This window comes from Siniperca chuatsi, linkage group LG18 (assembly GCF_020085105.1).
Source record: "Siniperca chuatsi isolate FFG_IHB_CAS linkage group LG18, ASM2008510v1, whole genome shotgun sequence".
NCBI lineage: Eukaryota > Metazoa > Chordata > Actinopteri > Centrarchiformes > Sinipercidae > Siniperca > Siniperca chuatsi.
Window position 1 is genome coordinate 12,864,550 of NC_058059.1, and position 17,989 is coordinate 12,882,538.

The 17,989-nt window shown below is 41.5% G+C and overlaps 1 protein-coding gene across 4 annotated transcripts in view; it reads left to right on the plus strand.

Annotated features, from left to right (window-relative positions):
- The first annotated feature begins 3,208 nt into the window (after window positions 1–3,208).
- The window catches only part of unc5cb (unc-5 netrin receptor Cb), a 112,203-nt gene continuing 97,422 nt past the window's right edge, over window positions 3,209–17,989 (plus strand). For 3 of the 4 annotated variants that reach the window (XM_044173833.1, XM_044173834.1, XM_044173837.1), the window contains exon 1: window positions 3,209–3,876. In XM_044173833.1, the coding sequence (XP_044029768.1) occupies window positions 3,759–3,876 (118 nt within the window). In that variant the 5' untranslated portion in view covers window positions 3,209–3,758. Of the gene's footprint in view, window positions 3,877–5,131; window positions 5,251–17,989 lie in introns of those variants that run through there. The other variant, XM_044173836.1, reaches the window with a different exon arrangement.

Below are 17,989 nucleotides of genomic sequence, written 5' to 3' on the forward strand. Positions count from 1 at the left end.
ACAAAATTTGATACTGATCCATCAAGTTGATCTTGAGATATTTCACAGGATAAGTGACTGCTAGTGGCACTAGATGAAAAGTAAGGGGGTCACCAAAGTCTGCAGGATTCATCCTCTGGGGAACATGAATGTCTGAACAAAACTGCATGGCAATATATCCAATAGTTGTTGAGAACTTTCAGTTTGGACCAAAGTGATTGACTGACCAACAGACACTGCCATCCCTATAACCATACAGCTAGCATAGCTAAAAACAGAGAAGCTAAATGAGAAGAGATCCATACAGAGAAGCTCTTACACCAATATCTCCCACTTGAACTATTCTGATAAATGTCAGAAAAGGTTACAAAGTGTTTAAAACCAGAGGCTGTGTGTTGTCCTTCTGGCTTCTGAGGAGGACAAAGATAATATACATCCTTGTAGATCTTCAGATTGGCCACCACAAGGCAGCTTTCTACTCCTTCCCATTCAAACTAAGAGCCACTTATAACAAAAAACACGTTTACCCGTTCTTGAAAAAGACACAGAATGTGACATAGAATAGTGTGCCTTTCACACATAAAATAATTTAAATGGGGTGAACGTTGGGTTTTCACACTTCACACTTTTGGAGGCAATAAAGATGAAATACACAGACTCTATCCATCTTCTGAGCTACCTTCCAATTTAAGCAAACAGCTAAGTGACTCAGACAGTGAGTCACGTGTAAAAAAAGACTAGTTATAGAACATGCTGATAACGTTTGGGGGTTCAGCTGCTCTTAAACTGAAAGCTAAAATGGGCAAGACTTTTGATTCAAATGACTTTTAGCTTGCTGCGGTTGTTTGCTCCAGACATTCCACATCCAGCATCTCAGACATAGCTGCCCTCCTGGGGTTGTCATGCACTACAGTGTCAAGTTTCCTGCGAGACTAAAACATCCATCTAGCAGCAGTCCTGTGGGCAAAAATGCTTCTTTATTTGCTGAAAGGGGCATGTTAACAATCTGAGGGGCATTTACGCCTCAGTATTTCTGTGATATCCAGGCTTTTCATTCCCAGCACACATGCCATATCCCTTCTCAAAAGCTTACACAGGTCAGCGGCAAGTGTTTCAGGTTACATGAATATTTTCCTTTTCTCCATAAAAACTGAACACATCTTCCCTCTTTCTCTTATTCATTCTGTGCTGAAAGAAAAAATGTATCACTCCTTCAGACTACATACAGTACAGTAATTGTCAAATATTGTGCTGCATTGAAAGGCAGTTAATAAGAAATGTAAACACAATTTTAAACCTTGACCCAAAGGCTTTAGACCTAAACAATGTATATGTGATTATGTTTTTGTTTTTAAATTTCATATTGCAGTTTAACTATTTTTTATGTCTAATGTCACTGTGAGGTAAAAATGCCCATAACTAACCTGAAGTTAGTTCAAATTAATACCTTTTAAAGATTATTCCACCGTGTTTCTGCTTCACTGAATAGTTCACAACAAAATGAGACACAAACAATGGAAGGGATATGAACATTTAAGCAGACTGAGACCTCAGGATGTCACTTGATGCTTTCAGAATCGGCACCATGGCTGGCTCATGAGAGAAGTCATAGGAGAATGGCAAAACTTGTTCAAGTTAACAGGCCACAAATAAGTGACAGCTCAGTGTAACAGCAGTGTGCAGAAGGACATTTCAGAAAGCACACATCATTTAACCTTGAATTGGATGGGCTGCAGCAGCAGAGGGCTATGCCACTTTCCACTACAGTCAGAAAAGAACAAGAAAATGAGGCTATGTGAGCCAGAACTGGATGACTAAGGAGCGGAAAAATAAAGCGCGATCTGAGAAATCCTGGTTTGTGATGTGACATAATGGTGACAGGGTCAGGATGTGGTTTACATGGTGCACTTTTTTTTGTTCGAATGGATCCATGCAGCAAGATCAGATGCCATTTCACATGCACATGTCACTTACAAGATTGTTTTTGGAACATGACAGTGACCTCAGTGTTCCTCCCATAGCTTGTGCACTCTTCATATCTCAACCAAACAGAGCACCTTTGGGATGATGTGGAATGTGTTGATAGCAGCATGAATGCATCACTATGGAGTCGGCATGGACCAAACCTCCCTGAGGAACGTTTACAGCACCTTGTTGAATCCATGCTTCCATGAAATGGCAAAAGGAGCTCCTACAGTGTCTCATTAAACAGATACTGTGCATTATGTAGGCTATGTTGTATATTTTTGGAGGCCTAAACCACAGCTATCATCCCCATCTGAGAAGAGTTTGAGTCAAGAATAAAAGCAATTTCCTGCATATCCTACCTGAAATTGAAATGCCAGCAAGATGACAGCTGCCCATTGACATCACCATACATTAAAAAATTGGTGATGGAGGGGAGAATACCATGCTTCTTAAATTAGAGTCATTTTAAAAGTTATCATGTTTCATTTTGCTGCAGAGATAGTGTCAAGCTCATATTTCACATTAATCACTAAGTATGGGGGCATTGCCCAGACACCTGCCATGCATATGTAATTACTCATCAGCCTTTGGAATCACTGAAACAAATTTCCCCCTGCAAAGCAAAAGTGATGTGTGTGTGTGGGGGGGGGGGGTCTGTGTGTCTGTGTTCAAGACTATGTCTGTTAGGCTGAAATCATTATTGATCAGGCTTTGTGACATGCTATTACTACTTCTAAATAACAATTAGAGTGGCAGAAACAAGGGCGAGTGCAGGACCTAGTCAGATAAATTATGCCTTCCTGTTGCAGTGCCTGCGCTAAATTAATGAGGATTTATGTTCTCAAAATACACGGAGAGGCCAGAAAACGGAAGCACCTGTTTGCAATACACAGGGGTGGAATGTAACGACGTACATTTACTCCAGTACTGTACTTGAGTACAATTTTGAGGTTCTTGTACCTTACTTGAGTATTACCATTTTCCACTACTTTATACTTCTACTGCACTACGTTTCAGTGGGAAATATTGTACTTTGGCAACTATAGTTACTAGTTACTTTGTCTTGTGACTCCTTATTAAAAAGTAGTAGTTGTCATGTTTCAGACCACCAAAGAGACATTATTATTAGTTCTTATAAGCCACAGAGGACTCGGCTACTTTAGAGCTGCAGGCATGACTGACTTCAATGATTGGCAGGTAGGCCCATTGAACCCAAGGCTTCCATTAACCATGTATGCAGCTATTGAACGTCATCCATTCCTCGCTGCTGTCCGGGCCAGGTTTTGCTACAGCGCCGCCACTTGCCGGAGCACTTGGATTGGCTGAAGGAGCAAGGTAGCCCGCAGAGACCGCTCCTTCCCCCGGTTCGGTCCTGTCAGTGGAGCGCGAGGCGCGGCGCACGCATACAAGGCTCACACACACCCGCCTGCACGCGTGAAAGGTGCGACAGAGAGCGACTCACCGGAGGACTTTTGGTGTGGGACTAATCGGAGCATGCATTTGCCATCAAGACATCGATCCACACCTCTAGACACCTCTCCAAGTGAACATTTCAAGGGAAAAGAAAACGGAGACAGATTTTAATGACACATCCTTCCTGACGGAGGGCGATGCACCCGCCTCTTGTTCCATAAACTGTCACAGTTAAATGACTGCAAAAACACAGCGCCGGATCTATTTTTTGCAAAGCCATTTTATTTTAGGGGCGAAATTTCGACTGCAGCGCTTAACAACGAACGACAATAGTGCGTGTTTGAGCGCAATTTCTCAGTGACTCGGACTTGCCTCAGAGCGGAGTTTGACTCCTCATCATGGGGTACGGTGCACAGACTGATAGAGAAGGAGGAAGAGTGCCGAGATCCTCTCCTGAGATGCTGACCGTGTTCTGGCTTTTGTTTTTTCTCCTGGTGGATATCGGAGTGGCCCAAGGTAGGCTAAAGTTAAAAGTGTATTCTTGACCTGTGAACTTTGCTTTACTCTCGGTAAAAGTTCTGTAAACTCCTATAGGCTACAGCAGGGGTGTGGTGGACAGGAAGAACCACCTGGAGCCAGTTTACGCTCACTCTTAATAGAAAAAATACAGTTTACCCACCTTTTGGCACTGAGCTAATTAAGAGATTAAGAGAAGGCATACATTTAGCCTGTAGCCTGGCTGTATCAAAGCAAGTTGGCCTACAGTAAATAAGATCCCAATCCCAATAATGTTTCTCTGGAAAAACATGATGAAAAAAAGGATGACAAAATCACCACACTTCCATTCAAAAGACTGCATATTGCTTATTTCACTTGTGTAAACCACAACTGGCATTTGTAAACAGAAACAGTGGCACTAACACATCTGTTTCTCTAAGAAAAGAAATCAAGAAAGGCTGCTGTGCTCCAACAGAGCTTCCGAGATACCATTGAAAATGAAATTGAGCCCATATTTAGGCTGCTGTTTTACATCTCCCCAAACTGATCTTTAAAGACTGCTTTGCATGAATATATTTACTAAAATAAAAATGGCATTGCACATGAAAAATATTTAAAAAAATTAACCTATTCCGTTTAACAGTACAGTAGGTGAAAGACATTCTTTTCTGTAATTATTATGAACCTAATTAAATTGAATTTCTGACTCATGTCCAGTTCCTACTGCTATTCATTTAGTTTCATCTGGATGTTGCTCACATTTTGAAAACCTTGTAGATGAAAGGCTGAATATTCAGTCATTTGCTTTTTCCTGGGCTGTTTGGTTTCCACAATAATTTGCAAAATGATTAATTCTTTGCCCATCTTGTTTTGACATGCATATGAATAGTTTCATTCTGAAATAAGTTGTCCATTCTTTGGAATAATGATTGGTATTAAAGTCCAGTGAAGCTATTAAAGCTATTAAATAGGCTTGACCTTTGCTATTTATTATGACTGAATAATGTGCATGATTGAAAAACAGAGTGGTTGAGTTTGGGAGGCAATTTTCATTTTCAACAGAACACCTCGCATATAATCAGTTTTAATTTCTCTCTGTGTTAAACTTCAACCAGTAAGCACATTTTTAACCTTCAGTGTGTCTTAAGCCTTTTTCCTTCAGTCGTCTGTTGAAAGATGTTTTCTGTAAACCGTAGTAGCTGTCAGTTATGGAAAGCATTGAGATAATGCCACAACACCTGAAGCCATTTACTTAATCTGCTCTCTCCTGAGTGGGATTGTCTGGCAAACAAAGGGAGCTAGGAGGAACCCATCTGTGTGAGGGTGAATGTGCAGTATGTGTTTGTGCATGTGTGTCAGATGCCATGAAATGTGTAAGCCTCTGGAATTAAGGTAGGTGGTCTGTCTGCTCTTTCTGGAATGATATGTGGCTGAATAACGCTGAGATGGGGGGGAATTAGCAGATTTTCGGTTTGCAGACAGACCTCTACAAGGAAAGACCTACAGTGGCAGATTTTTCAATGGCCTAACATATGCTATTTGAAAGTTAAGGCTTTCCTGCTCATGCAAGAGCAACACAGCCTTAAATTGGAGGTCCAAGCACATATCCTAGACAGGGATGAGGGTCTGTGAGCAACCTTATCTAGCTGCTCCAGACCTTCATCTCACTCTTACATAGTTAATGAGCAAAAGGGGGAGAGGAAGAATGAAAAACAGCACAGGTCCGGTTTCTGAAGGGCAGGGTGAGATGACATAATACCCATTCCAAAACCCAGGAGAGCCCTGTGTCATTGACTAGATGGGAATACGAACAAGGTCCTTCTCTGTCCATTAAGAAGTCGATACACCAGGAGAACATTGTTTGAGACTAATTAATGGGCCCCTGCTATTTTTGGGCACTGATGAGCTCTACACATTTCCAAATCGCTGGAGAGTCACTTCTTCAGTGTAAAACTACTGCTGATTAGTGGCTCACTTACCCAGGCACTCCTCATAACACCATCCCTTCCCTGCATATTTTGTTTTGGAGTCATTTGAACATATTTTCAATATTTGTATACTTAGGTACATTTCATCTGGCTATTGCAGTTTATTATTACTTCCTGACTTTACCTTTGAGAGGACTTGTTCTCACCCCATCTACAGACAGAAGTGAGTGCTGGGAAATGAGAGTGCTCATTAACCTGCTGAACTCTTGACAAAGGAGACAGGTTGAGACAGATATAAGCTGGGAGCTGCCAGAAAGGTAGCTGAGAGCTCTGTGACAGTAGCTTGATTGGAGACCCTTGGTGCAAGAACAGATGTACTTCTGGTATTTCCAGCAGCGCTGTACAGTATGTGCAGTGTCCATATCTGTGTGCATGTTGTTTTAAAAGTTGACGGAGGATGTCAAGTTGTTATGGGAATATATGGAATACTTCCTCATGATGATATGTGAAAAAAAAGACCTGTAAGCGATGTTTAAAACAGTTTTTCCTTGTTGGGGGAAGCAAATGTGAAAGCTGTTTGTAGTTCTAATGGGTGAATCTGAAATATAAAAATGTTTTTTAAATCCATGAAACAGACTGACCAGTGAATTAAGGAGAACACTACACTTTCTTTATTGATTCCACATATTAAATCTGCTTCAGGGGAAAAGAAGGGAAGATGGGTTTAAGGAGGATTTCTAAACCTTCAGCAAATTGAGACGTGGATTAAAACTCAGATACACTCTTCAGTATTTAAAAAAATCAATGTATGATGAGAGAGAAAATAACATTTTAATGTGTTTTTCTTGATTTACCTATAATATAACTTAACACTGACATTTATGTACTGTATCTCTGTGTTAGGCAGTGGATACTTTGGACCAGCCCAGGGTGCTGGCCTTCCTGGGGTTAGTTCAGTTTTTCCACAATGCTGCTCTTATGTCTCTCTCTTCCTCTTTTACTCTCACTCCATGTTCCTGTCTCTGCCACCCCTTCACTTTCTGATGATGTGTCCTCTGAGGATTGTTTTCAGAGGGAAAAGTTAAAGGATCTTTTATTATACATGGTTTCTAAAACATCGTGACTCAGTCCATAGTAAGACGTTATGCATACGACACTCTCTTTCAGAGTGATCTGAGCGCTGCTTTAAGAATGCAGGTAAAAGTGAATGTTATTTCTATCATTATTATTCTAACAGGCTTCCCTGTGGCCTGACAACTGGCTCCGTGGGGGCCACTAACTATGCAAGCATTGCGGTCATTCTATAAACAGGGCCTGTATGCACAATGAGCACATTGTGTGTAAGCAGTAGTACTTATAAATTACCTCCTATGATAGTCTTTTGCCAATGCCCATGAGCTGGCAATATGACACAGTTACAGTCAAGCAATTTAATGTAATTGAAGGAAATTAAGATTCAGTAACACACTCCCCTACGCGCAGGTGAAGGAAGAGGGCAAAGTAAACAGTGTGTACAGTATGGTCTGACAGTGCTGAGTGGGGTCAGAGGTGCATGCTGGTTGCTAGCTGAGCCACAGACGACGCGTGGTAGTGAGTGATAATTACTGTGAAAAGTGGCTGCTGAGTTTGCTTCCCCGCTCCACTTGATGTCATATACTATTGTTATGAAGGCAAAAAATATACATGGAGCTACTTTGGGGCTGGGAACAGTTCTGCAGGCATCTGGTGGATGACATCTTTTGTTGTGCTGGTGGAGGCAAATACTGTTACTGTCACTGTAGCCAGATTTTTAAAAATACTGAGGTCATGAATCCAAATTCAGTCCATCCAAACTACATACATCCAAGTTTAGTGCAACCCCACCCGCCTCAGAAAATTTTGACCAGCCACAGAAAAATAGCCTTTGAAATAACTTTACTAAATCATTTAACGTTTCATTTATATTATCTTTAAATTTGATCTCCCTTCGTAACAATCTAAATGCTGTTTCAGAGCTTTCCCCACACTGTCAGGATATAATTCTGGTGGTGAAATTCTAAATCCTTGCATTATATTTAAGTTCGATTTAATACATTTAGCCAAAAATCAACCATATTTAAAGGTAATTTGTCTAATCTAAAAAATACAGAGAACATGACCTCAGTGTCAACAATGCTCCTGTTGTTTAGGTGCCTTGCTACCAATGCCGTGCACCAGATATGAGAGGTTCACTTAAGCAATTTTAGTGTTTTATTCTGCATATTTATGCTCTCTGACCCACCTGATGGAAGGATGTCTCCTCCAATAAAGTAAACCTAAAAGCTTCTTTCCCTCATTCTTTCCCTAATGAGGTTTCCATTGAAGGTTTCCTTGCCATTTTTATTTGTTGCTCTCATATTAGAGGCATCGTGAAGCCATTTGAAGCTAGAGCTTTGCAGATAAACTTGACTGTTGGGGAGTGTAATAATGATTTCCCTCCTTCCAGAGAGGCAGACGAAAAGACAGGAGAAGAGGTGCAATGGTAAGAGTGAGAAGAGGGTGATCGCAAAGGACACAAAAGAGGCAAATGGGACAGAAACATTAGTGGTGAGAGAGAGGGAGATTAATCACCCTGTGTGACACTCTCAACTACAGGGGAGTTTCACAGTGCAACATTCACTTCTATTAGCAGTCCATTAGCAGAGTTCGGCACAAGTAGCAGCACTTGACAGGCAGGCCTGTGCCAGAATGGCTGACCTGTGTCTCTACACAATGTATACTGCACCACCTAGATAGTGTGTGTACTTGTACTTGCATAGTGAGGACTGAAATATGTTTTTTTACCTACAGAGTGAGGACCAGTCCTCACAACTTCAAAGGGCTTTTTGAAGGTTAAGACTTGGTTTTAAGGGTTAAGTTAGAATTAGGTTATGGTTAGGGGTAGGGTAAAGGTTAGGGTTAGATATTTAGTTGTGATGGTTAAGGTTAGGGTAAAAGGCTACGGAATGCATTATGTCCTCCTCAATGACGGTGTGTCCATGGGGACAAAAATTGAGGTCCCCATGGATAGAGAGTGCTTTTTGAGGGTTAAGACTTGGTTTTAGGGTACAGGTTACAAGTAGGTAAAGGTAAAGGTTAGGCATTTAGTTGTGATGGTTAAGGTTAGGGTAAGGGGCTAGGGAAAGCATTATGTCAATGACTGTCCTCCACGGGGATAGTGAAACAAATGTGTGTGTGAGAGAGTAGGCTAAGTTAAAGTGCACCACAGGGCATAAATTAGTGTGCCATATTGTGGCAAGTTTAGCTTTTTAGGCTTTGGACAGCAAATGAAAATAATTGTATAAAAGGTCCCCCTTTCAATTACGCTACTGGATGAGATAGGGCATAATGATTGTAAAGATGATGATGGTGGTGGTGACCTGATTTCCCACCTGTGATATCCCCTCTGCCAGAAAATGGCTCTTCAAAGTTGAGATGTCTGATGCATTAGAGGTACAGTCATTTCTCATTCAAAGGCTTGTTGGCCTCTTACTAGCCAAGAGCCCTGTGATTGCAGGATCTCATCCAAGGGGGAAGGGGGTGTGGACCACTGTCCCTGCTCTTGATCTACAGTTCATTTATGATTAGAGATCAGAGCTGACAGTCAGAAAATCAGGGGCTGGGGGTAGAGAGGACAGAGCCAAAGGGGGAGAGAGAAGTGATTACGAGTTAAGTGGCCCTTCTCATACCATTATAGGCAGCAGGGCTGACAGAGCACATCATGAGTGAGTATAAGTACACACTCCACTCCTGCCCTTTAATTTGGCATCATGGCCTCCCCCCTGGTGCTCAACCACTAATGTCCTTCTACATTTTTGTGTTTCTAACAGGAAATAAGTCAAGGACATGTCATTACAAACACAGGTAAACAGGAGAATGAGTAACTAAAAGACAGTAGGTGGAAGGAATTTTAATCTTAATACTTATCGTTGTATTTTTGGTTTACATTTATGATCTTTTACATTTACTCATTCTGATCATTTAGTAACATAGTCCATATGACTTATCTGCTTTACGCCATGTTTGTTATATAGTTGTGTGATAATCATCAACATTTCACCATAATTTAGCTGATGTAATCATCTGTGGACACAGCAAAAATGAATGTCATATACTGTTGCCATACAAGCTATTCTACCTAGCAAAGAGGATTAGGGTACAAAATAAATGGCGTTAGGGGGGATTTGAGAGAGGAATGCTGGTACTCTTATGCATGCACGCAGACACTATAAAAAGCTCAAAATGCTGATGAGCAGTAAAAGGCAGAGTCAGTGGGAATGCTGTTATTTCCCCAATGTCCTTTAACAGTGTTCCCTGCAGTCTTGGTTCCCTGGCCCAGCATGGAGCATGCAACAGCCTTGGTAACTACTACATAGTTAGCACAGTCCTAATATGGCACAGCAAGATGAGAGAAGCCCCGACAGCAGGAAAATTTAGGCCAAACATGCCCTGCATGCAGGTGTGAGATAATCCAAGTTTAGCTCAGTATGTGCATGTCTATGGGGCCAAGAAGCAGCACTGGTCAGAGTTAGGGGAATATACCTTTAACTTCCTTTTAAAAATCGAGGGCTTGTCTTGCCAAGAAGGTTGATACCACTCTCATGTCTGTATGCTAAATATGAAGCGACAGCCAGCACAAAGACTGGAAACAGGGGGCAACAGTTCTGTCCAAAGGTAACAAAATCTGCCTAATTAGTTAGCTTTAGAGGTGCTGGTGGGACAATTTAGTGCTTTCATTGTAATGTTTGTCAAAATTTCGTATGTAATTGTGAAAACAATGACAAAAAAATGTAAAGTAAAAAATTGGAAAGTGTGACATATACCTTCAAACTGCACACAGAGGCATGAAAACAGCATCAACAATTTGTTCTTCATGTAACAAACAATTCCTTTAAATTAAGACATTGTCGGCTTAATAGATGATGGGATCATTCAAGACAGAGTCTAAAAACAGCCTTAAGCATGAATATCATCATCTCAATGTGCTCATTCATTCCCCTGCTCTGTTGCCGTCGGGGCACCTTTGATGTTAAAGCCAGGCTATATGTTCAGGTCTGACGAGAAAGGCCAACGTACCACTGAGGCGGTAATGAGTGAGATGATATCAATGGTGACTCATAACACCTGAGTCACACACGCAGCGTGGAGGCTTTGGCAATCACCTGAATTTTCATGTCTCTATGGAAATCCAGCCTGCTCTCCAGAATGGAAATACAGCTGCTATCTTTCCCTCTGTTCTGACTCTGATTGACAAAGCTAAACCCTTAATCCTGGCTTTGCCCTGTCTTGTGCTCAGAGCCGGAGCCTCATGAGTGGAATGGGACTAAAGCAAATATATAAAAGCTCTCCTGAAGAATAGGAACAGTATTCATCTATAATAAGTTATTTGCCAAGCTAGCGTGTATTTTCTCAAACCCTCAAGTGGATACATCTATATACACATTTTATATACCTGCGTTTGCTTGATTTTGTTGTTGAATGTGTCACATCTGTGAAGAGGGGTGGTGGTTTCTAGACGCTGCACTAATATCTGGTCAGGGAGGGTTGTGGTCTATGTATGTCAGCAGAACAGAGGGGGGGAGGGGGGGGCAGGTATGGGACCACTGGTCTCGGCTGAAACATGAGAGCAGGAGACCCACGCTCCCCATTTCCTGTCTCCACTTTATCAGCATCTTGCTCTCTGTTATTTCTGCGCACTTAAAGCATCCGATGAAAGCCTTGCCACAGATAAATGTTTGTGCCTCCTTGTTTTTTATGGGCCTCAAATGAGGACTTTACCCCCCTCCCCCATATCCCCCCCTTCCTTCATTCTCTTTTTTTGCATTCCTTTTTTCCATTCCTGTGTCTGCTTTGAGATGCCACAAGAGAAGTTACAGTCTCTGGTTTACATTACGGTTCCTTAGAGATGGGCTTGGGACGCCTAAAAGGACAATGCTTGTTCTTGCTCTTCTGAAGGAATACATTTTTACAAGACATTAGGGAAAGGGCATGAGAAAAGGCAGCTTATTCAACTATACCACATTTTTGCTGACTTTGTACAAAATAATTATTTCCACCTATAGATTCATTCCATTAGATCTGGGGAATGAGAGATGAAAGTCATGGTTGTGTCCTTAACAGTCTGCAGTCTTTCACCTCTTATCACCTCATACAATATTTTCCTTCTGACTCACATAATTCAGTGTGCTTCTGTTTTCTTAGCTTTCTGTATGAGCATAGTGTTGTGTGTCTTTGTGTGCGCATGTTCTTGTTTGTCTGTATATGGTGGCAGAGTGTGTGTGTATGCGCGCGTGTGTTTATTCAATAATAACAGAGTCCGAGAAAGTCTGTTTCAGATAAATCTGTGTGAATACCAGACCATTCATCCCCAGGAAATCAATCTTTCTCATAATTCCCCTCATTTTTCTTCCATCTGTTATCTACAGAGCTGCCAAACAGACTTTTAAACAGAGCAGACCATTACCAGAGGGCAGAATTAAATGTGTGTCAGAATGCCAGCCTGTAAAGTTGTTGTTTTTACTGAGTTAAATGAGGTGCTAAATTAAAGCTTCACAATTTGTATGCACTGTGTGATTAATCCCCCCCCCATGTACTCCTGTTGACAAGAGCAGAGAAGAGTTCAAATGTGTGTTAAGAGTCAGGGATGTTTTAAAAATGAATCCTATTGAAATCATGCTTGACTGTTGAAGGCGCATTAAGAATAGGTGTTTGTGCCTGTTTTTACTCTGTACAATTCTCAGCAAACACTGTGGAATTCATCACCAGCATCTTAGAAAACATTTTGTTTCCAGTCTGGTCTGAAAACAAGAATTTTGGAGCAGAGTTAACCGCCCCAACCCCACCATCATCACTACTATCAAACACCCACCAGCCCAAACACCCTACTGCGTGACCTCTTTTCCTTCATTTTGGGCTTTGTTACTGTGAGTCCAGTAATGGTTTGCAACTTGAGATTGCTGTTGGGTGTCAGCACTTTCCTGTGTTTGTACAGCGTGTGTTTGTGAGCCTGTGTGTGTGCCATATCTCCATGATCAGTCCCCGGTGACCTAAGTACTAGCAGACAGTGTTTAACTGGGGCAAGCTCAATGGGTCTCATTTAAATGGGGCCCAGACAGAAGCCCCACGGTGAAGGGTTACTTTATGACTCCTAACATGTAAAGCACACTGTCGAAGCTGCTACAATTTGTGTGCTTGCCAGAGAAGGCAAACTGTACTGTATTCTTCTTCAGGAATCTGCCAGGGAACCAAAAAGCGCTGCTAATGTTTAAAATCTGCCAAATTAGGGAGTTCCACACAGAGAATAAGTGGCTTTGTTGTCTTTGATTTGTATGCATTCTTCAGTTAATGAATACTATGGAGATGAGGTTGATAATGACAGAAAGCAGCCTGCGCAGCTCTGAAAGTTCACTGCTGTAAATGTCAGAATTATTAATGAGCTCAAAGTGTCAGTCCCTGCTTGTCCTACATGATGTTCTAACATGAAAGGATTGAACAAAGTCAGGTATACCAGCCCTCAAATTCACAATATTTTTGTAGCACAGTGCATGCATGTCATCATCGGCTGAAAGAGTGCTTACTTTGATACATTAGGAATTATGCAATGTATGCAAATCTTCAAGTTGTGTAAGGGATTGGCAGTAGTGGAGAGCCTCTAGCTGTGCACTTGCCCCTTTCAAGGAGCTAACCAAACAGTAGGCATAAGGTGAATAATGGATGTTGTTGTGATGGTTTGCTCTGAAATGCAGAGAGAGTGAAGAAAATGCAGGAGTTTTTCCTAAACCAGGTCAAATGTCTGAATTGGCCCTCTTTTGTATACAGATGAGCATCCTCGCTTGAAATTCCCACAGTACACACAACTCTTGTTTGCTGTTTAACACCCACAGCCTCCCAATCCCTTCAGGCATAGAACCCAAAATATTGATACAGACATTTACCGTGGCATGTATGCAACTGTCAGACCTCACCGAGCTACCTACGGATTAGAACAAGTCTTCAGTACTATCACAACATGAAGGATCAATTTCTGCATTTACAAATACCTTTTCAATTGATACATTTTAATGGCTAGTATTACTACTACCATTATTAATAGGGATCATAATAAGTGCATATGCATTATTTTTATTAGTGGGATCTGGAGTTTTTTATTATGCTGAGCTACCCATCAGTTTGGTGAGCACTATTGTTCTCAACACAGTGGAAGATTTTGTAGAACTGCTATCCCTCAAGTCAAGTTGATGGAGAAATGAGATCTCCGTTTGGAAAAAATGACCAAGCTTAGTAAGATGACAGGCTTGTTTCTCTAATTCCAGACCTCTATAAACTATGACCCCATACAGTACACCAGCTGCACTTGAGTCAGCACACTAACTGTAAACTGATACACCATAATGGCTTGCTGCAGATATGCTTCAGCATGTGCAGCGGAAACCGATAATTCAGTGGTGACACACCATGCATAGGGGTTCCCATGGTTTTTAGGCTGACGTGAGGTAAGCCGATCTGTCAGGTAAAAGCAGAGGGGGTTACACTGGAGAGACATGGAGGGGGAGGGCAACACAGAGTAACCTCTGCTGTGTAAAGGAAGGAGCAGTGCACTGGTAAATCATACCTCCCAATGAGTTTCCTTCAGTAGCTGCTTGTTTAAATTCTACTGCACACATTCCTCGCATTTAGAAAGCTGCACATTACTAAATCAGGGTATTTTTGTTTTTACAAGTCTGCAAAGTCTTCTTAGCTTTCTGCGAACTACAGTTTTTTGTTATCGCTGTTTTTCCATGCCAAATGTTTTATTTAGCAGCCTGCTCCAGCATGAGACCCCGCCAACCAAAGCAATGATACCGGCCAAAGGAAGAGTAGGAGAAGAGGAGGTGGAGACATGGAATGAGACAGAGATAGTATAGCCACTCCTAAGCTGTGTGGCTTTTACCCACAGGATGAAGAGGCTGAGAGCATCCAGGATTCAGGCACATTAGCCCACAGCTATTCTGGGCTGCTTTATGTGGCTTATTGTTCATGGAAAAGAGGCAACAATCTGGTAAACAAATACAATAATGTTGAACAAACTGATGCTTTGAGAATTACCAACTCACATATATGCATATTTCCATCCCCCTGCAATTTCTTGGGAAATTTGAGGGGGTAATCTGAACCTTACTGTGTTGCCTTTCTGTGAAACACCAGATACCGGCACAACCTGGTTTTGGTTTTGACTGCCATTTTTCTTGTTGGCAGTTGTTTCCACAGTGATTGAATTTGAGGGTGAAAGGCATGAGAAACTCAAACTGGAATATTTACACTGTAGCTTCCATTTTCGTTCTTTTGCCATAGTTTGTTTTAATAAGAGCTTGACAGAATGCAGTATACTGTCTAAGGAATTTTGACGGGGCATGTCAAATCCAAGGAGTGTCAGCGGTCACTCTGTTAACACGCTGTTCTGTCTGAAGTCAGTGGTCATGGAGTCAAATGGATTGGTCAAAGCAGTTCTGACACACACAGGCACATAACAAGGACGCTGGATGAGTGGGAGGACAAAAGTGATCAGCACTTTGATGGATGTGTCACAATGAGGGGATGTAGCTGTCTAACATCTATCAGTGGTTAAAGGTTTTCTCTGCTCAGCCTGTCACATCCAACTTTACTCTTCATTTCTATTCTTCATTCTTTCCCTTTGGCTCTCTTCTCTTACTCTGTTAGAAGAAGCTGGGTGTCAGATGGGAAACAAAAATACTGTGAGAGCCTACAAAGAGTTTTTATAAAGGCTTACAAAATTATTTGTTACTGTGTGCCCCCTGTTACATGCAGAGAATCGATGTCTTTTGTATCGTGGTGGTCTCTTGGGAGTGAAGCAGACGTTTTAATTCAATCAGCTGCAAACAGCAATAATGCTCTCCCCCTCCTAAAACTCACTCATCTCACTTCAGTGATACAATTACAAGCTGAGCAGCATTGGCCATCTTGTTGTGATTTTATGTGTTTACATGGGAGGGAGGTGTTTACTGTGGAAATTGTGGCCCCCTCCTGCTGCCCATTTAGCTACTGAAGAAAAAGAGCTGCTGTGAGATTTAATTTATTTATCGTCTCTGGAAGAGAGTTATAATGATTCTCTAACTAGCATTATGATTTTGTCTTCCTGAGTCCCATTCCCTTGAGACGAGTGGCTCAGCTAATGTCTCTACATAGAAGCAAGGACACATGGATGAATGTGTTTTGTATGTGAGTAGCGATCTATAGCATGTACTCTCCAGCAGTAACTGAAATACTGTGTGTACTTACTTTTGCTTTTTTGTTGTTGCTTTTTATAAGTGATGCTTTGTAAAATAATAGAAAAATAATGCCATATGCAGATATGTTTGATCCACAAAATGTTGACCATTTCAAACTTATCATTTTCTCATTCTCCAAAATATAATGTGACTATGAATTCTTTATATATTTTATATAATATGCACTATTACCACAGTGAAGTTTAGTAACAGAAATAAAGTCTGATCTACAAAAGATGTCGTTCTGAATTTCTGAAAGGGAAAAGATTTAAAAGTGTAACAAAATTACTCTTACATATGTAAAAGGAAAGTTCTATAAGAATACTCACTGTACTATTATATATAGATATAGAGTATAAATAAAACCTGGATTTTTTTATGGTCTTATTGGTAAAATTTCCTTTTTATGTAGTCCAATGCAATCCATAAAGGGTAAAAGGGGGTAAGTAGTTTTTGAGTGATTGCATCCACAATCAGTCTCTTAAATTGACTTTTCAAAAGGGGCAAATCAAATAATTTGTTTTCCATTTCATATTTTTAAGTACCCATCCACCACTGGCCTTGTATCGTCCCATTACTGCAGCATTCTAGTGATAACATTGCCTGAGTAATCTTACTGATGGTCACATTGCCTTTTCAGGCCCCACCACTCTGTTTTATTGGTGTAGCGTTATGCATAGTGTTTTGACCATTGTTTACTCCACAACATGCCACTTGTTATCTTCTGTAGCAAATGGCCATGTCTTTACCAATCTCATCTGGCTTTTGTCTGCTTTCCTTTTTTCTACTGGATGAGCAGCCATTTAGTGCAAGGGTCAGGGTTGTAATTGACAGCCACCACTAAACAAATCTGCCCGTCTCGGCGGTAGACCAACCCCATCTCCCGTCCCCTCCCGCTACTCTAATCTAACTAATGCACCCATGTGTGTGCTGGAAAGTGAATTAAGCATAGAAAACTCAATACCTGATCCATATGACAGAGCTGCCTGCGTGCACATTAGCAGTTTCTCTGCAGCCTCTGTAATTGTATTACACAAGTTGGCCGCTCTAACGATCAGGCCTTACACACACTTACACACTTATACACACTCTCCCTGTTGTCGTTAATCGCTGCCTTCGCTGGCCCGGAGGCGTGCAGTGGGCCAAGAACAGAGCGATCGAGAAGGAGGATGATGAGGCGAGTAGTTCAGCCCTCCCTCAAGGCTGACATGAAATGAAATCATAGTCTGTGTGTGTGTGTGTGTTCCAAAATTGGTATATTGCGCTGCATCTTCTTTTGTTTTTACAGCTCTGTTGTCGGACTCTGTATCTGCCTCTTTGCCTCTAATCAGTGCCTTTTTGGGCACTCCTGCTGTGTGGCCCTGTTTGTGTTTCTGCCTTTTTTATATCACCACCCCCTGCTGTCTGTGTACTGTCAGCAGTCCTGCCCCCAGAAACCACAGCGTGATAAGATGAGTTTACACTCTCCTCCCCTCCTCGCCACTAATCTCCCTTGACCTATTCAGACCTATGCAAGGTTAGAAAAATATATCTGTGAGTTATTTTCACATTATGCAGCAGACACGGGTGCGGACTCAGGAGATGTAGATGTAATGAACAATATATTTGATCCAAGCGGCAACCTCCAGGGCTGAAAAATGAAGCCAACTCGGAAGTGCCAAAAACTGCAGTTCATCGAATGGCCACTTGAGGCTGACTCCAAAAGGGAGTCAATCCCAATATTTTCATGAAAATATCTGAAGGCTTGCTCTACGGTTAATTGTACCAACAGACCATCCAAAGAAGTCTGTGCTCCAGTTTTTTTGGTGAGTGAAATTCTAGTATTTTATTTATATATTAGCAATAATTAGCAGGTATCGGTGTCTGCACTCACCATACATGGCTTGTTAGCTAATTAGCCAGCTAATGAATTTGGCTTGGGTTAGCCTTTGAGCAAGACGC